The sequence below is a fragment of the Rhinatrema bivittatum genome, chromosome 7, assembly GCF_901001135.1.
Source record: "Rhinatrema bivittatum chromosome 7, aRhiBiv1.1, whole genome shotgun sequence".
Taxonomy (NCBI): domain Eukaryota; kingdom Metazoa; phylum Chordata; class Amphibia; order Gymnophiona; family Rhinatrematidae; genus Rhinatrema; species Rhinatrema bivittatum.
The window spans coordinates 103,439,542-103,455,906 of NC_042621.1; the positions used below are offsets into that span (position 1 = coordinate 103,439,542).

The following is a 16,365-nucleotide window of genomic DNA, read 5'->3' on the forward strand; positions in this document are numbered from 1 at the left end:
TGGCATACCTTGAGGACTTCAACATACTCCACACAGCACAGTTTGGCTTTCGTAAAAACTTAAGCACCGAAACCCTACTCCTATCCCTTACAGACTCTCTCCTCATTGGCCTTGACCAAGGCCAAAACTTCCTCATCGCCTTCCTCGACATATCCGCTGCCTTCGACACGATAAGCCACGACCTCCTCATTGCCCGCCTTACCGACATCGGTATCTCTGGCACTGCACTCCTATGGTTCAGATCCTATCTCAATAACAGATGTTTCTCTGTCAAATTTGGCCAATCAGAATCCTCCCGTTTCCCCCTCTCCCAAGGTGTACCACAAGGCTCCTCCCTCTCCTCCACACTATTTAACATATACCTCCTCCCACTCTGTCATCACCTAACTGACCTAGGACTCAAATTCTACATATACGCCGATGACGTCCAAATCATCATCCCCATCCACAACACAATAGCTACCACACTAAGCTTCTGGGAGAAATGCCTCTCCTCCATCAACAACCTTCTCACATCCATGCAACTCGCCCTTAACTCTGCCAAAACCGAGCTACTCCTCATACATAACCATCAAACCTTTATGCTTAATACCCCCACTGACCCCCTGACTACCTCTCTCCTCTCACAACCCTCCGTAAGGAATTTAGGTGTCCTACTCGACCCCTATCTGAACCTCAAAAACCACATCACCTCGGTTATCAAGGGAGGTTTCTACAAACTCATGATCCTAAAAAAACTCAAGCCCCTTCTCCATACCCATGACCTCAAAACTGTCATACAAGCCACCTTAACATCTAAGTTAGACTACTGCAACTCCCTGTATCTGGGCCTTCCCTCCTCCTCTATCAGACCCCTCCAGGTACTGCAAAATGCCACTGCAAGGATCATCAGCAATTCCACGCAAATCAGATCATATTACCCCTATCCTCAAAAACCTTCACTGGCTCCCTATCCCCTACCGCATCTTGTTCAAAGCCATCACCATTACACACAAAGCCATTTACAACCACAACTCCTCCTGGCTTAATGAACCCCTCCAACCCACACAACCCTCACGCCCGACCAGAACAATTCATAAATGTACTCTCCTAGTTCCCTCTCTCAAGAAAGCCCGCCTCTCGACCACCAGGAATCGCGCCTTCTCCATTGCCGGCCCTAAGCTCTGGAATGACCTACCGCCCAACCTCCGTATGGAATCCTGCCCCTTCAAATTTAGAAAACAGTTAAAAACATGGCTCTTTCATCAAGCCTTCCCAGACTAACATTCTCACCCCCTCACCCCCACTCACCCCTACAGACCCCCGGTAACCCTCTCCCCTCCCCCTTTGTATAATTGCATATGTGTATAACGGTATATTCATTTAATCGTATAACTGCCTCCACCGTTTCGATTCCTGGCTCCATTTGTATATTATGTATATTATCTATAGTATATCTTGTGCTCCTTTGCATTTAATTAACCTGTTACTGTTCCTCTCGCCTTCTCCCCTTTCCTATCTTAGTTTGGGGTCTCCCCTCCGACCCCACGTTCTTAGTTTTCCCCCCACCCCACCCCCTGTTATTTGTATTTTCTACCTTTTGTTACAATGTAAACCGATATGATGTGTATTTTAATGTCGGTATAGAAAAGTTGTTAAATAAATAAAATAAATAAATAATGACTGGGGATCTGGGGGAGGAAGGGAAAGAGAAACATGCTTAATTTATTCTACGCATGTTCCCAATTTGTTTAATATCACAAAAAAAACATATTTTACTTACTTGGATTTTATGTTAAAATTTTTTCCTAAAGCAACATGCTGAATGGATTTGCTTCTACCAATGGATAAAACCAGTGTCACCATATCAGAATCAAACCCTGCTGGCAGAAAACATGATACAGATCAGCAATATGTCATCTCCTCAATTTAACATAGAATTATGCCAGTAGCATAGCAGTCAGTATATGAGGGTCCCTTAAAGTCTCTCTCCACTCAGCTCCCTCCTTTGATTGCCCTTCCAACTGCAGGATCCCACTGGTCCTGACATCTCACAACTTCTCTGAATCTGTGCTAATCACTGCAGGCATCACAATTATAAAAAAAAAAAAAACCAACTCATGGACCGGCTGATCTTGAAATATGCAGTAAAATCAGCAGGCCCTAGTCCCACAAGTTTTAAAAATGATCACCAACAGGGTTAAATTAAGCCAGAGGAGAAGTTGGTGAATGAATGCTGGGTGTGGCAAGGATGGGCTTCCGCTCTCTATGAAAGTGTGTGGGAAGTAGCGGGAGAGGCAGCTGGTGAGCAAAAACTTAGAGCTGCAGATATTTGGACCCGTGAGTCGAGAGCTGCTCCCGCCCCTAGGCAGACTACTCAAAATGTAAACCTGTCTGCTTCTGGACTCTACTAGAACATAAGAAGTGCCATGCTGGGTCAAACCAATACTCCACTCAGCCCAGCCTCCTGTCTCCAAGTCACTAGGAAATACCTGGCAGAACCTATTAATGGATAAATCCATTCCTTCTTACTAACTCCCAGAAGTAAGAAACAGCAATTTTCCAGGTCTATCTGGTTAATAAATCTGACATTCAGAAACTTGTCTAGACACTTTTTAAATCATATTTTACTATTAATCTTGTGTGGCACAGAAATGAGCGGTCAAGGCCGTTTTTCTTTGTGTGCTTTATTTACCGAGCAAATAAGCCAACAGTATTCCACATTCACAATTCCAACTCAATAATTAAAACTCATACAGGTCAGCTATCTTCAAGGGGGCTACCTTTTACTTTTTACTCAATTCACAAGCTGTTCTCTCCTCCCTTTGTTTTCCGGTACCCAGAATTCCCTGTCTTAAAGTGACAGGTCCAGATAGCTCAGCCTTAAGCTGTTCCAGAGGTCCCTGAGTATATACCCTGTCACACCTTGACCAGATCTGCTGGCAAGAAATTCCACAACTTAATTGTCCACTAACTGCAAAAAAAAAAAAAAAAGCGTTCTTAAATTTGTTTTAAATATGATACCAATTCGTTTCATGGATTGTCCCCTAGGTCTAGTACTATTTGAAAGAGTAAAGAACTAGTTCCTATTAACTTGTTTAACACTACTCATGATTTTAAAAACCTCTTATATCCCCTTTCAGTTGTCTCTTTTCTGAGCTAAAGAGCCCTAACCTGTCAAACCTTTCTTTATAATATAGGGATCCCTTAGATTCTCCACTAAGGGGGCAATCATCAAAACTGACTGCATTGGTACAAACTCCACAGGTACTTTTACCAAGGGACTTTGCAATAGGGATCAAATCAAAACCCCACCCATGCTTTTGCTTTGATTATTGACTCCAGGAAAATTACCTGCAGAGATTGCACTTATTTTCTCTGCGGGTAATTTTTCTGTCAGAAGCAATGCATGTAGTTTTTATTATACAAAACTACTCTTGTTGTTCAGATCTTCACCCCCTCCCTGCCCCTCAGACCAGCTCTCTTCACTCCGCAGATAAGAGTATGAATGCTGTTGACAAACGTGCATATTTTTACCCAAGTCAGGTTGGACAGTAATGAATACCCCAATTTTTATTGGTAAACTGTTATTTTATCTGCAGAAAGGGATTTCATTATTGCCCTCCTCATAGTGTATCCTCTTTTGCCATGTTTTTGTGATGTAAGGATTTGGTATGATCTGCTGCTCCAGGCTGGTGCCTGGCAAAGGGATGTATTGTGGATATTTATTGGTTTTTCTGTAATTAATTTTATTGTCAGCCCACCTAGTCCTTTCCTTAGTGAGAGTAGTGTATGGAATTTTATTGGGTTTTACGATATTATTATTTTGAAATTATGTATTAACTATGATCATTTTCAATAATTGTATTTAACTGATGTATTTTTAGGTTATTTATATATTGCATTTTATTGTATCTATGTATTCACTATTTTGTAAATCACTGTGTTAAACCTTGGTTTGAGGAAGGCGGTATACAAGTACCAACATAACATAACATAACATATATTTGTAAGAATATCCCTCTGGGAGCTGTCAGAGGTTTTTAGCTTCCCATTCCTCTTATTTCTCTATAGTCCTAAGGCCATGGGCTTAGTAGGCATGAGATATTTCCATGCGTAGATAATAGCTCTTGCTCTTAGGACTTTTCCAGGGAGGAAAGACTCCTAGTCAAGAGTGAGAGTTTTCCAGTTGGGTTCCCAGAATGGTTTTGAAAACCACACTGCTGTCCGCTGTGATTACTTTAGAAGAAGAGTTTTCATTCCAACTCATGCCAAAAAGATGCTACATCACTGAGGGAGAGAGAAAAGATTGTCCTGCAAAGCAGCAGAGCAAAGCCATTGAATTTCAGATACCCAGTGGTGTCTCAAGAAGTGTAGGAACTCTCAAGGCCTAAAAACAAATGCCATGCCGGGTCAGACCAAGGTCCATCAACCCCGTCTCCAATAGTGACCAGTCTGGGTCACATGTACTTATCAAATCCCAAACAGTTCATCTATTTCTTGTATCTCACTCCCAGGAATAAGTGCTGGCTTTACCAAGTCTACCTGTCTAATAACTTTATGGATGTTTCCTTCAGAAACCTGTCCAATTCTCTTTTGAACCCCACTATATTAGTTGTCTTGACCACATCCTCTGGCAACAGATTCCATAGCTTGATTATGCCTGAATGAAAAAATACTAGGGATGTGAATCGTGTCCTCGATCGTCTTAACGATCGATTTCGGCTGGGAGGGGGAGGGAATCATATTGTTGCCGTTTGGGGGGGTAAAATATCGTGAAAAATCGTGAAAAATCTAAAAATCGAAAAAAATCGCAAAACCGGCACATTAAAACCTCCTAAAACCCACCCCCGACCCTTTAAATTAAATCCCCCACCCTCCCGAACCCCCCCCAAATGACTTAAATAACCTGCGGGTCCAGCGGCGGTCCGGAACGGCAGCGGTCCGGAACGGGCTCCTGCTCCTCAATCTTGTTGTCTTCAGCCGGCGCCATTTTCCAAAATGGCGCCGAAAAATGGCGGCGGCCATAGACGAACACGATTGGACGGCAGGAGGTCCTTCCGGACCCCCGCTGGACTTTTGGCAAGTCTCGTGGGGGTCAGGAGGCCCCCCACAAGCTGGCCAAAAGTTCCTGGAGGTCCAGCGGGGGTCAGGGAGCGATTTCCCGCCGCGAATCGTTTTCGTACGGAAAATGGCGCCGGCAGGAGAGCGACTGCTGCAGGAGGTCGTTCAGCGAGGGTTCCGGCGCCTCGCTGAACAACCTCCTGCAGTCGATCTGCCGGCGCCATTTTCCGTACGGAAACGATTCGCGGCGGGAAATCGCTCCCTGACCCCCGCTGGACCTCCAGGAACTTTTGGCCAGCTTGTGGGGGGCCTCCTGACCCCCACGAGACTTGCCAAAAGTCCAGCGGGGGTCCGGAAGGACCTCCTGCCGTCCAATCGTGTTCGTCTATGGCCGCCGCCATTTTTCGCCGCCATTTTGGAAAATGGCGCCGGCTGAAGACAACAAGATTGAGGAGCAGGAGCCCGTTCCGGACCGCTGCCGTCCGGACCGCCGCTGGACCCGCAGGTTATTTAAGTCATTTGGGGGGGGTTCGGGAGGGTGGGGGATTTAATTTAAAGGGTCGGGGGTGGGTTTTAGGGGGTTTTAGTGTGCCGGCTCACGATTCTAACGATTTATAACGATAAATCGTTAGAATCTCTATTGTATGTGTTCCATAACGGTTTAAGACGATATTAAAATTATCGGACGATAATTTTAATCGTCCTAAAACGATTCACATCCCTAAAAAATACTTCCTATGATTTGTTTTAAATCTGCCTCTTTCAGGGCTCTCCGCTGCACCTCTTTCTTGGCTCACAGGAGCGCTTTTCTCTGCATTCCCTGCAGTGCCCCCAACTGGTTTTTCTGCAGTGGCATTCTCTGAGCTATTGCCAGTGCTTCTCTCTACTCCCATGCAATGCAAGCTCTCCTCTGCAGTTGGTGATGCGAGCAAAGTGCGCTTCCTACTTCTTTTTTTCCCCTTAGCAGGGGAAAGCTGGTGCTTTATGAGGTTCTCCTGTAACTTCCTTTGTCCTTCCAGGATGCTAGCACGCTTCCTTCAGTCACGCTTCCACACTGCTGCATTTTGGTGCTTAGCGTGGAGCCAGAGCTTACTGTTGGAGGCTACACCCTGTGCACCTACCAGCAGTTTCATTTTCTTCTGGGGCCGCACCCTGCTGTAGCCAAAGTGCACAACTGCTTTTCTCCTAGTTTTTTTTCTACAAAGGTAAAAAAAAAAGAAAAAGTAAAGAAAACCCTGCCTTTCCGGCACTGGCTTTACTGAGTAAAAGCCTTATCTCCAGACGGAGCTTGCCTCCTTTGTCTGTTGTAAACCTAAACTTCTTCCTTCAAGGCCCCACAAACTACTCTCTGTTTTAAACACAATACCTCTTTTTTTCTTTTATGTTCCTCTTTGAACCAACAAGCCTTACAGTTCTCAGTGCTCTGCAGCTCTAGCAGCACTTTTCTTCTGCCCCAGCCATTTTCTTAGGTAGGGCACACCCAAACTTCTTTTTCTCTCTGCTTTGCTTCTGTGTGCTGTTGTGCACACTTCTGGAGAGCTCTGTTTAGCCTCCTTCTTTGGCAGGCACCATAACAAACTTTCTTTTACTTTTCTGTTCTCCCCGTGGAGACTTGGGTTTTATTTTTCTGTGCCAAGAATAGAAATAAATCCCCAACCTGACATCATATGTGAGGGTGACCAAGCAAATCTTCTGGGCTGGAGTAGAAAACTACACTGACTCCAGCGTTTTTTTAATGCAATCTTAACTTTTATTCACATACGCAGCACTTTAGAAAATAGGAAACTGCCTTACCTCAGGACAGTGTACTCAAAACCTTCAGAGAGGGTCAGGAGCTCCTTTCTCCTGGAGACACAGGGACCTCCTGATCCCAGCTGGGCTCACACACTCTTAACCTGCCCCAGCTCTCTCCCTGCCCACAGAGCTCTTTCCCTCTGTGGGATTTAAGGTGGACTCGGCTAAATGCCTGGTCCTGCACAGGTTAAACAGGGGAAATAGGGTTACTCAATCACAGGCACCATTCAGTGTGTGGAGACTTTTTTGTCCGTGTCTATAAACCCCACCAAGGAGCTAGAAAATAATCTTACTCTCCTGCTCAGGAAGAGTTCTATACCTGAAACCTCACTTCAAAGTGAGGATGCAGGAGGGGTTTAAAATAAGAGCAGCTGTTCCATCTCCTTTATTATTTTTATTATCCTTCTCAGTACCTTTTCTAGTTCTGTTACATCTTTTTTTGAGATGGGGTGTCCAGAACTGTACACAGTACTCAAGGTGTAGTCATGCCATGGAGCAATACAGCAGCATTATGATTTTCTCAGTTTTATTCTCCATTCCTTTCCAAATTATTTCTAATAGTCTATTTGCTTCTTTTAATTTCTGCTGCATACTGAACTGAGGATTTCAACATATTTTCCTGTGTGGTATCTCCTAATGTGTAACTCAATATTGTGTACAAATAGAAGATATTATTTTTCCCCTGTGTATTACTGTGAATCTGTCCACATTATATTTCATATGACAAATGTCTCAGTTTTGCAAAGTTCTCCTGCAATTTCTCAGTCTGTTCATGTTTTAACAAGGAATAAACTCATTCAAAGTTTATTCTTTATTTGGGGTTTTATTTTGAAAATCTCCTTTCATGCCTATTTTTTTCTTATGTTTTTATTACAGAGGTGCATTTATTTTGCTCCAAATGGTAACTGATCCAAATGGCTGCGGTCCCAAAATAAATTAAACTCCTTTTTGGCTCAGTCTATGGAGAAGGAAGGCAATGTAATGTTGTACTCCAAGCCAGACAAATCAGAGCTGTTTGGGGATGGGAAAAGGAAGAAGCAGGACCAATCATGTTCAGTGCATTTTCTAACACCCTGTCGCAGCTGGCGGCCGTATGTTATGACTTCATCATTTTTTAAGTGAAACTGAAACTATGAGCACTTTGAGCAGTAACCATTTTTTCAGACAATCCTCTGTGGGATCTCATCAAGGAAAGACAGGGATTTTGAAGAAACAGAACAGTGCTCCCCGTTCCATTCTGACCAGTGTCTGCAGTAGATCTGTGCAGAATTTAGATGAATCAAATGGTGGATTTAAAGAGTTAGAGGAAGGAGGCACTGAAAACCTAATATCTGAGAAGGGTTTGGATATTCTAGTTAAACTTACTTGGGTGATATCGGGTAAGCGGCAGCAAGACGCTTGCATAGATGCAGAGACAATAAGCAATCCTGCTTGGGCCAAGATCACCCACCAAGAACAGCATATATTTGAGAGCATGAGAGTTGCTCCTGACCTCTCATCTCCTGGTCTGCCCTCAACCCTAGCCCCAGCCACAGCATGCAAGGATCCAGAGAGGAGATCCTGCAAAACATCAGAGGTGTGGAGGAACTTTACAATTATGGAGGACCAGTATTTTGCAGAATACCATCAGCAGAGGGAAGTTACTGGTTTAGCTTTCAAAACAGTGGTATGCTCCATTATTTACAAAAACATCCATTAGTGTTGGTTCCGGGGGAAGCCAATATTAGTCTGGGGATCCCATCCTCCATTCAAAGCAGCAGCAGGAGGAACAGAAAAGCTACAGCAAAGGGAGGTCCGCTTCTCAAATTCAGACCACTGGCCCCTTCCTCCAGTGAGGCAGCAGGCCAGAAGCCCCCATCCCACAAAAGTGGCAAGCTATCATGGAGTAGATAGGGTGGTGTCCTGGGGAAAGAGACAAGAAGCATCAAACCTGGTGACCCAGAGCATCTCAGAAATGATTGCCCTGGATGACCAGCCTCTGTAGTTGGTAGAGAATGTGAGTTTTAAGTGACTGTTGCACATCTTAGAACTAAATTACAAAGTTCTCTTCAGGACACATTTAATAGCTGGGTGATCTATATCTGGTATAGTTAGCGTCGTGCCCAGATGAGGGCACAGCTGGCCAAGGCTGAGGGGAGCTGCAGCATCCATTTCACCAGAAACACATGGACCAATCAGAATACTACGCATGGCCACCTTGCCCTGACTGCACACTGGTGGCATCTGGATGAAACGGGTTCAGGCAGCAGCTATTTTATGGGGTGGGGCTTAATACCAGCAGGGTCTCAGCAGTGTTAAATGGATAATAAAGGACTGGTGGATAGGTCAGCAATATATCACTGCTCCTGATTTTTTTTTTTTTAGTTACAGACATTAGTAGGAACATGACCAGGGTAGAGAGTGATAGGGGTGAATTTTCAGACATAAAAGGTTTGTGCGTATAAAATTGGCATAAAACACATAAATAGCTTGTGTGTCAGCCAAGCAAATTTTCACATATGTACTTGTGCTGCTGCTGCGAGGGAAAAGGGGGTATACCAGGGACGCTGCAGGGGCATTCTGAGGTGAGGTAAAAAAAATACACACCCAATCACGTATGCACATATGTCATCAAACATGCATGCATGCTTTTACATCTGCTAATCAAGTTGTAAACTAAATCCAACCCTCTTATGTTTGCTGCTTTTGGATGAGGGGTCCAGAACAAGTGGTGGAGGATGTGGGTGACCTGGCATAGGTTTCGGCAAACACAAGTGAGATATGCACATGCATCAATCAATGTTATAAAATTCCTGTCTCTATGCATAAACTGAGGGTTAGGCACACATTATAAATATTGTGTGTATGTGAAATATATACATATAGGTTTGCAAAACAGATATACAAACAGGTGTGGATTCCTGCATAAAACGATGTGTGCATACTTTTGGGGCAGAGATATGTGATATTTTATAAACTGTACGATTCCAGTTGCACAGTTTATACATAAAATAAAACATAGGCATAACTTCAGGAGCACCTACTTACGCATGTATGTACTGAGTTATGCACACTACTGAAAATTACCCGGTCAATGTTCTAAACACCTCCACTCAACTAACAGGAAACCTGTCGCAAACCATTAGTCTAAATCAAATGTTCTAAATGCATATTTAAAACCTCTAAAACAGGCAACAGGAAGGATATTCAAACATACTAGAGCAGCACAGTGAAGGAAAAGGCTTACCATTCTCTGATAAATCCAGGCTGCTGACTGCACTCACATCAAATATAAGATCCTGGATGACTTGTGCGCCAGCTGACCGCAGCTTTTAGGGAAGAAAACAAAAGTTAGGTCTAAATATAAAAAATATGTAACCAAAAGAAAAAATTCGAGGAACATAAAATGACAGATTTCAAGGAGAAACTGTGTGTGTGTGCATGCGAATTTTGGTATGTGTGATGGAATGGAAAGGAATTGTTTAAAATGCTAATTTTTTTTTCTAAAGAAATGTGTCCTAAAATACACGCACTCACACTCACATATTCATACTCTAAAAACATCAAACCAAATACAAGGAAATAGTGAGCCACAGAACCCAAAGGTCTATATATTCATATTTTTCTCTTTAACCCTATACTAAGTCATGTATATGAACTCCCTGTGGTATTAACCACTTACAACTCTATATCCAGCTTTCGCCAGTATTTTCATATTACAACATGACTGAGTAATGATGCAAACTTATTCCAATGTATCTTCATCTGGCAGGCTTCCCCGTATAGGTTTCATTACTTCTAGACAACCCTCCTTCTTTTTATTAACTGCGTATTGTCACTGTGGTTTAGGAGGGTTGTCTAGAAGTAATGAAACCTATACGGGGAAGCCTGCCAGATGAAGATACATTGGAATAAGTTTGCATCAAACTTGTTAAAATCTGGGATAATAAAATTGTGTACTTTTCTCTTATATTTGTGTGATTACAATAGTTGCAGAGAAAGTGGTTCAACATCACCCATAGTGTGTACCATATAACCTGGTGTGCCACCTGCAGTCCCTCAGTATTTCTCTGTCTCCAGCAGATGGTGGCAGTGCAACCCTGCAGTCTTAGGATAAGTGTTTAAAAAAACAAAAAATGTTAGAGTTCCGCTAAGCAGGAATTCCTCCCAGAAAGTTGGCAGTTCCTGGTGGAGCATCCCTTCTAGTTGAAAGGTGGATGAGCAGGGGGTTGGTAACCCTTTTGGTGTCTCAGTCGTTTTCTTTGCTGGAGGGGGAATACTGGTGGTATCAGCTCCCTTCCCTCTCTCAGGAGGACACCTGGAGCTTGCTGCATGTCTTCAGGGAGGTGGTTTTTCTTTTGTTTCTTTAAAGTTTGTAGTTAAAGTTTAAAAAAAAAAGATAGAGGCTCTTTTCCTTTGCACTTTAGTGCGGTTTGAGCAGCGGGCCACTTCGTGGTGGCCTAGGGAGGTCATCGGCGCTCCTCTCAGGTGTCCTCTTGGCAGCACTGCCTCTCCCTCGCAATTACTCAGTTGGCAGCCATGCCATGTGTTAGCCATTAACCGGCTTGTGGAAAAGAGTATGCGTGCTTCGCACAGGGTGGCCTTTGTTCTTGCTGCCTCTCTGGGGGAGAAGGCAGTGCGGGAACGCTGGTGGCGGCAGCGGACCAATATCAGCAGCCACAAGGAGTGCAGGAGATGCCAGTTTGGCAGATGACTCTTTCCCGGTATCCGCAGGAACGGTGGCCATTTTGAATTCTTTTCAGGCGGCAGTTGAGAGGGCAGGAGATGCGGGAGCTTTTCCTCCATCTCTCTCCCCAGCCATTGGAAGACCCACAGAGGCGTGGGGGGCCTGGGAACCTCTATCTGAGGAGGAGAAGGATCCCGCAGGGCAGGATCCTGAAGACCCAGAGGGGTTTTCTCCAGATTATGTGCTGCTCTTGCACAGGGCTTATCTCGCCAGGAGGGCTGTGGGGTGATCCCTTCCTAGATTCGAGGACCTGCAGGGATCGCGACAGGCTAAGCGACCCAAGTACTCGCAGGCAAGTGAGATGGCCAGGATTTGGTGAGTCCTGAGTCAGGCAGCTGACGGTAGATGCAGACGAGACCTTGGGGGGGGGGGGAAACATCAAAGAGTTTCCGGGAGTGGACCCTTCGGTCATAGGTTCTTCCCCAGACCTTCAAAACCCGGATGAGGGGCGGGGCCAAGTCCTAACAGTTGAAGAAATTGTGACCCCTGATTCCGCATGTCCTTAAGGAAATGGGAATTAAGGAACCGAGCAAAGAATCTGATCATGAAGAGGTGGATCCGGTCATGGAGGGTTTAAGAGGTCCCACTAAGGTTTTCTCGTTCCATAAGTCAGTGAAGAAGCTGGTGCTCCTGGAGTGGGAAACTCCGGATACCGGTCTGAAGGTTGACAGAGCTATTGATAAGTTATATCTGCTGCCAGAGGACACTTTGGCTTTGTTGTGGATGGCCACAAGAAATACAGTCTTGAGAGTGAGATCCTTTATCGTTGCGCTGCGCAGCGGCTCAAACGGTGGTCCTGACAGGGAGTGAAGCACAAGGTTAAGACTCCAGGAGGGACAAGGGTCCCATAAAGGAGGACGGATATGCTTGACACCCTTGAGAAAACGAGCAATGTCAGGATGCTGGAGGAGAGAGCCCCCATCGCTCAACAGCGAACCAAGCGCGGCCACCTGAACCCGTAGTGAATTATAGGCGAGCCCTTTTTTCCACCCCCGCCTGTAGAAACTGAAGGATCTGAGGTACAGAAGCATTAGCAGGACTCGTGGCCTGGCTGGTACACCACAGCTCGAACACCTTCCAGATGCGAACATAGGCCGCCGACGTCGATGTCTTTCGTGCCCACAGAAGTGTAGATACTACCGCCTCCGGGTAGCCCCGACGCCGGAGGCGGCGCCTCTCAAAAGCCAGGCCACAAGACAGAAGAGTTCTGCCTGCTCAAAAAATACCAGGCCCTGATGTAGGAGCTGGGGGAGGTGCCCCAGCCTGATTGGCCCGTCGATCACCAGCTGTAGCATGTCCGCAAATCAGGGTCGCCTGGGCCATTCTGGGGCGACGAAAATCACGGTCCCCTGATGGCTTTCTATTCTGCGGAGCATCCTGCCCACTAGGGGCCACGGTGGAAAAGCGTAGAGCAGAAGATGTGGCGGCCACGGGAGGACCAGGGCATCCATTCCCTCCGCGCCGCGCTCTCTCCGGCGACTGAAGAAGCGTGGAGCCTTGGCGTTGAGAGCGGACGCCATCAGATCCAGGTGGGGGGGTCCCCCACCGATGGACGAGAAGTTGCATCGCTGTGTCGGAGAGAGACCACTCTCCCGTGTCCAGCAGTTGACGACTGAGGAAGTCCGCCTGGACGTTGTCCACCCCGGCGATGTGCGAGGCCGCTAGCCGGACGAGATGACGCTCCGCCCATTGCATCAGCAGCGCCGCCTCGAGCGCGACCTGCGGGCTGCGCGTGCCTCCTTGTCGGTTGATGTAGGCCACGGTGGTAGCGTTGTCCGATAGGATTCTGACCTCCCGGTTCCGAAGAAGCGGGAGGAAATGTCGCAGAGCTAGCCGGACCGCTCTGGTTTCCAGACGGTTGATTGACCACTTCGCCTCCACCGCGGACCACGTCCCCTGCGTGGCACTTCGATCGCAGACTGCACCCCAGCCTGCTAGACTGGCATCGGTGGTCACCACCACCCAATTTGGCAGATCGAGGGACACGCCCTGGGCCAGGTTCGACAGATCCAACCACCAGACCAGACTTTCCCTGGCATTCTGCGGGAGCGGGAGGATCATCTGGTAGTCCTGCGATACTGGTTTCCAACGGGAGAGGAGCGCCCACTGTAAGGTCCTGAGGTGCGCGAAAACCCAAGGTACAAGGCCGATGGTGGACCCCATCACTCCCAGGAGTTGCAGGTAGTCCCAGGAGGTGGGCTCTGGTAACGCAGAGAACCGTCGTGTGTGATCCCGCAAGGATTGAGCTTTGTCCTGGCGCAGAAAAACTTTGCCCAGTAGGGTGTCAAAGGTCGCCCCCAAAAAATCCAAGCATTGCGAGGGCATGAGGGAGCTCTTGGAGAAGTTCACTACCCATCTCAGGGAATATAGAAACCGTACTACTCGAGTCACCGCTGAGCGTCCATGATCGAATGACTTCGCCCGGAGGAGCCAATCGTCCAGATAAGGATGAACCAGGATGCCCTCCTTCCGGAGAGCTGCCGCCACGACTACCATGATCTTGGTGAAGGTGCGTGGCGCCGTCGCCAATCCGAACGGGAGAGCCGTGAACTGAAAATGCTGGTCCAGAATTTTGAAACGAAGGAAACGGTGGTGGTCCGGGCGGATGGGAATGTGCAGGTAGGCCTCCGTTAAGTCCAGGGAGGTGAGGAACTCCCCCCGATGCACCGCCGCAATCACTGACCGGAGCGTTTCCATGCGGAACCGAACGACTCGAAGGGATTTGTTGACTTCCTTGAGGTCTAGGAGAGGCCGGAAGGAACCGTCCTTCTTTGGTACGACGAAATAGATGGAATAGTGGCCCGAGCCCACCTCTCCGAAGGGCACGGGCGCAATAGCGCCTATCTCCCGGAGTCTGTCCAGAGTCAGCTGTACCGCTCCTCTCTTGAGGTCCGAGCCACAGGGGGAAAGATGAACCTTCCCTGCGGGGGGCGGACAAATTCCAATGCGTAGCCGTGTTTTATGGTATCCAGGACCCACTGGTCCGAGGTGATCCGTGCCCACTCCGCGTAGAAATATGTTAGTCGGCCCCCAATCCTGGGGACAGGGGAGTGGGCGAGACTGGCATCATTGTGAAGACTTGGTAGAGGGGTTCCCGGTTCCGGGAGTAGTGCGTGCGGGCCGACGCCCGCGAAAGGAGCGCGACCAGGGCTGAGACCTGGGGGCGGATGACCGGGAGCCCGCCTGTCTGTATCCCCTGTAGCGCCGTTGCGCTCTGGCTCTGGTCCGAGAAGAAGAAAATGCTCTGGATGGTCGAAACCTATCCTCCGGCAGCCGATGAACAGCGTTCTCCCCCAGGGACTTGATGATCTGGTCCAAATCCTCCCCGAAGAGGAACTTGCCCCTGAAGGGAAGAGAGCCCAGACTCGACTTAGAGGACGTATCAGCCGCCCAATTGCGTAGCCACAGTAGTCGTCGTGCTGCCACTACCGAAACCATGGATCTTGCGAGGACCCGAAAAAGGTCGTACGAGGCGTCCGCCCCATACGCCACTGCGGCTTCTAGCTGATCTGCCTGGGCAGCCTCATCGGACGGCAGGTTCTGAGACGTGAGGAGTTGTTGCACCCAAAGGAGACTAGCCCGCTGGGTAAGCGAACTGCACATCACTGCCCGCATACCCAGAGCGGAGACCTCGAAAACCCGCTTAAGGAAAACTTCCAACTTACGATCCTGTGTGTCCCGCAACGCCTCACCTCCCGTCACTGGGATAGTCGTCCTCTTCGTGACGGCCGACACTGCGGAGTCCACCTTTGGGACCTTGATGAGGTCCAGAAAATCTTCGGGGAGCGGGTACAGCTTTTCCATAGCCCGGCTGCTCTTCAGGGAGGCCTCCGGGGTGTCCCATTCCCTGGTGAGAAGTTGTAAAAAACGAGTCATGAATGGGAAAAGCCCGAGCCCTCGGCCGGAAGTGCCGCCAGGACAGGATCTCCCTTCTTTGAAGAAGTGACGACAGCGGGAGCTACTGGGGCAGGCGGGTCTGGTGGCGGGTCCAAATCTAATTCTTGGATGATCTGCGGGATGAGGTCGTCCAGCTCTTCCCTCTGGAAGAGGTGTAGGGTACGCGGATCATCCCCCTCCTGCGTGCCGTCCCCTTGTCCCCCGTCCGGGAGGTCAAGTCCATGTCCCGCTTGGTCTAACACCGCCCCCACTGCCACGGGCGTGGATCGGACCCGGGTAGGAAGGCGGGAGGCCCCCACTCCCGGAGGGTCGGGGGGGCCGGCGTCAAGGGCGACATCCGAGGGATCTTAGGAGGGGGGGGTCCCACAGGTGCTTCCAGCCCCTGCAGATAAGCGGTATGCATGAGCAGGATAAACTCCGGAGAGAACCCCGGCCTGCTCGGGTGCGCTTCGGGGGGCGGTGTGGTTCCTGCTCCCTGGCTCTGGGTGCTTGGTTCCTGCACCAAAATCGGGGGAACACCCCTGCTGGTAGAGTCCTCCAGGGATCCGTTCTCCCTCGTGGCCTCCAGGGATCCGTTCCCCCTCGTGGCCTGCGCCTCAGGGCGCTCAGAATGTAAAATGGCCGCCGTTCCCGCCAAAAATGGCGGGAGTGGCCAGCCCCGCGCCGCCCAGGCAAAAAAGAGAAATCAGTCAGGGACTGTGAGGTACCTTCCCCCCGGGAAGGCATCGTGCACAGATGCCCTCCCGGGAAATCCGGGACCCCCGGGGTCTCCACAGGCCGCACAGCAGAACGGCCGCGGCATCGGGATCGCTGTAGGAGAAAGAAAAAGCCACGGGGGGGGCCACGCGCACAAAAGCGCCGCTGCGGGGGGGGCCCGGTCGGGCCCGCACTGCCCGCTGTCCGAA

General features: G+C 48.4%; 1 protein-coding gene across 1 annotated transcript in view; it reads right to left on the minus strand.

Moving 5' to 3' along the window:
• The window catches only part of CARMIL2 (capping protein regulator and myosin 1 linker 2), a 435,549-nt gene that overhangs the window by 404,339 nt on the left and 14,845 nt on the right, over positions 1–16,365 (minus strand). Inside the window, exons 3-4 of the mRNA XM_029608841.1 lie at positions 10,064–10,145; positions 1,763–1,859 (exon numbers count right to left, since the gene is read on the minus strand). Coding sequence (XP_029464701.1) covers positions 1,763–1,859; positions 10,064–10,145 — 179 coding nt within the window. The remainder of the gene's footprint in view (positions 1–1,762; positions 1,860–10,063; positions 10,146–16,365) is intronic.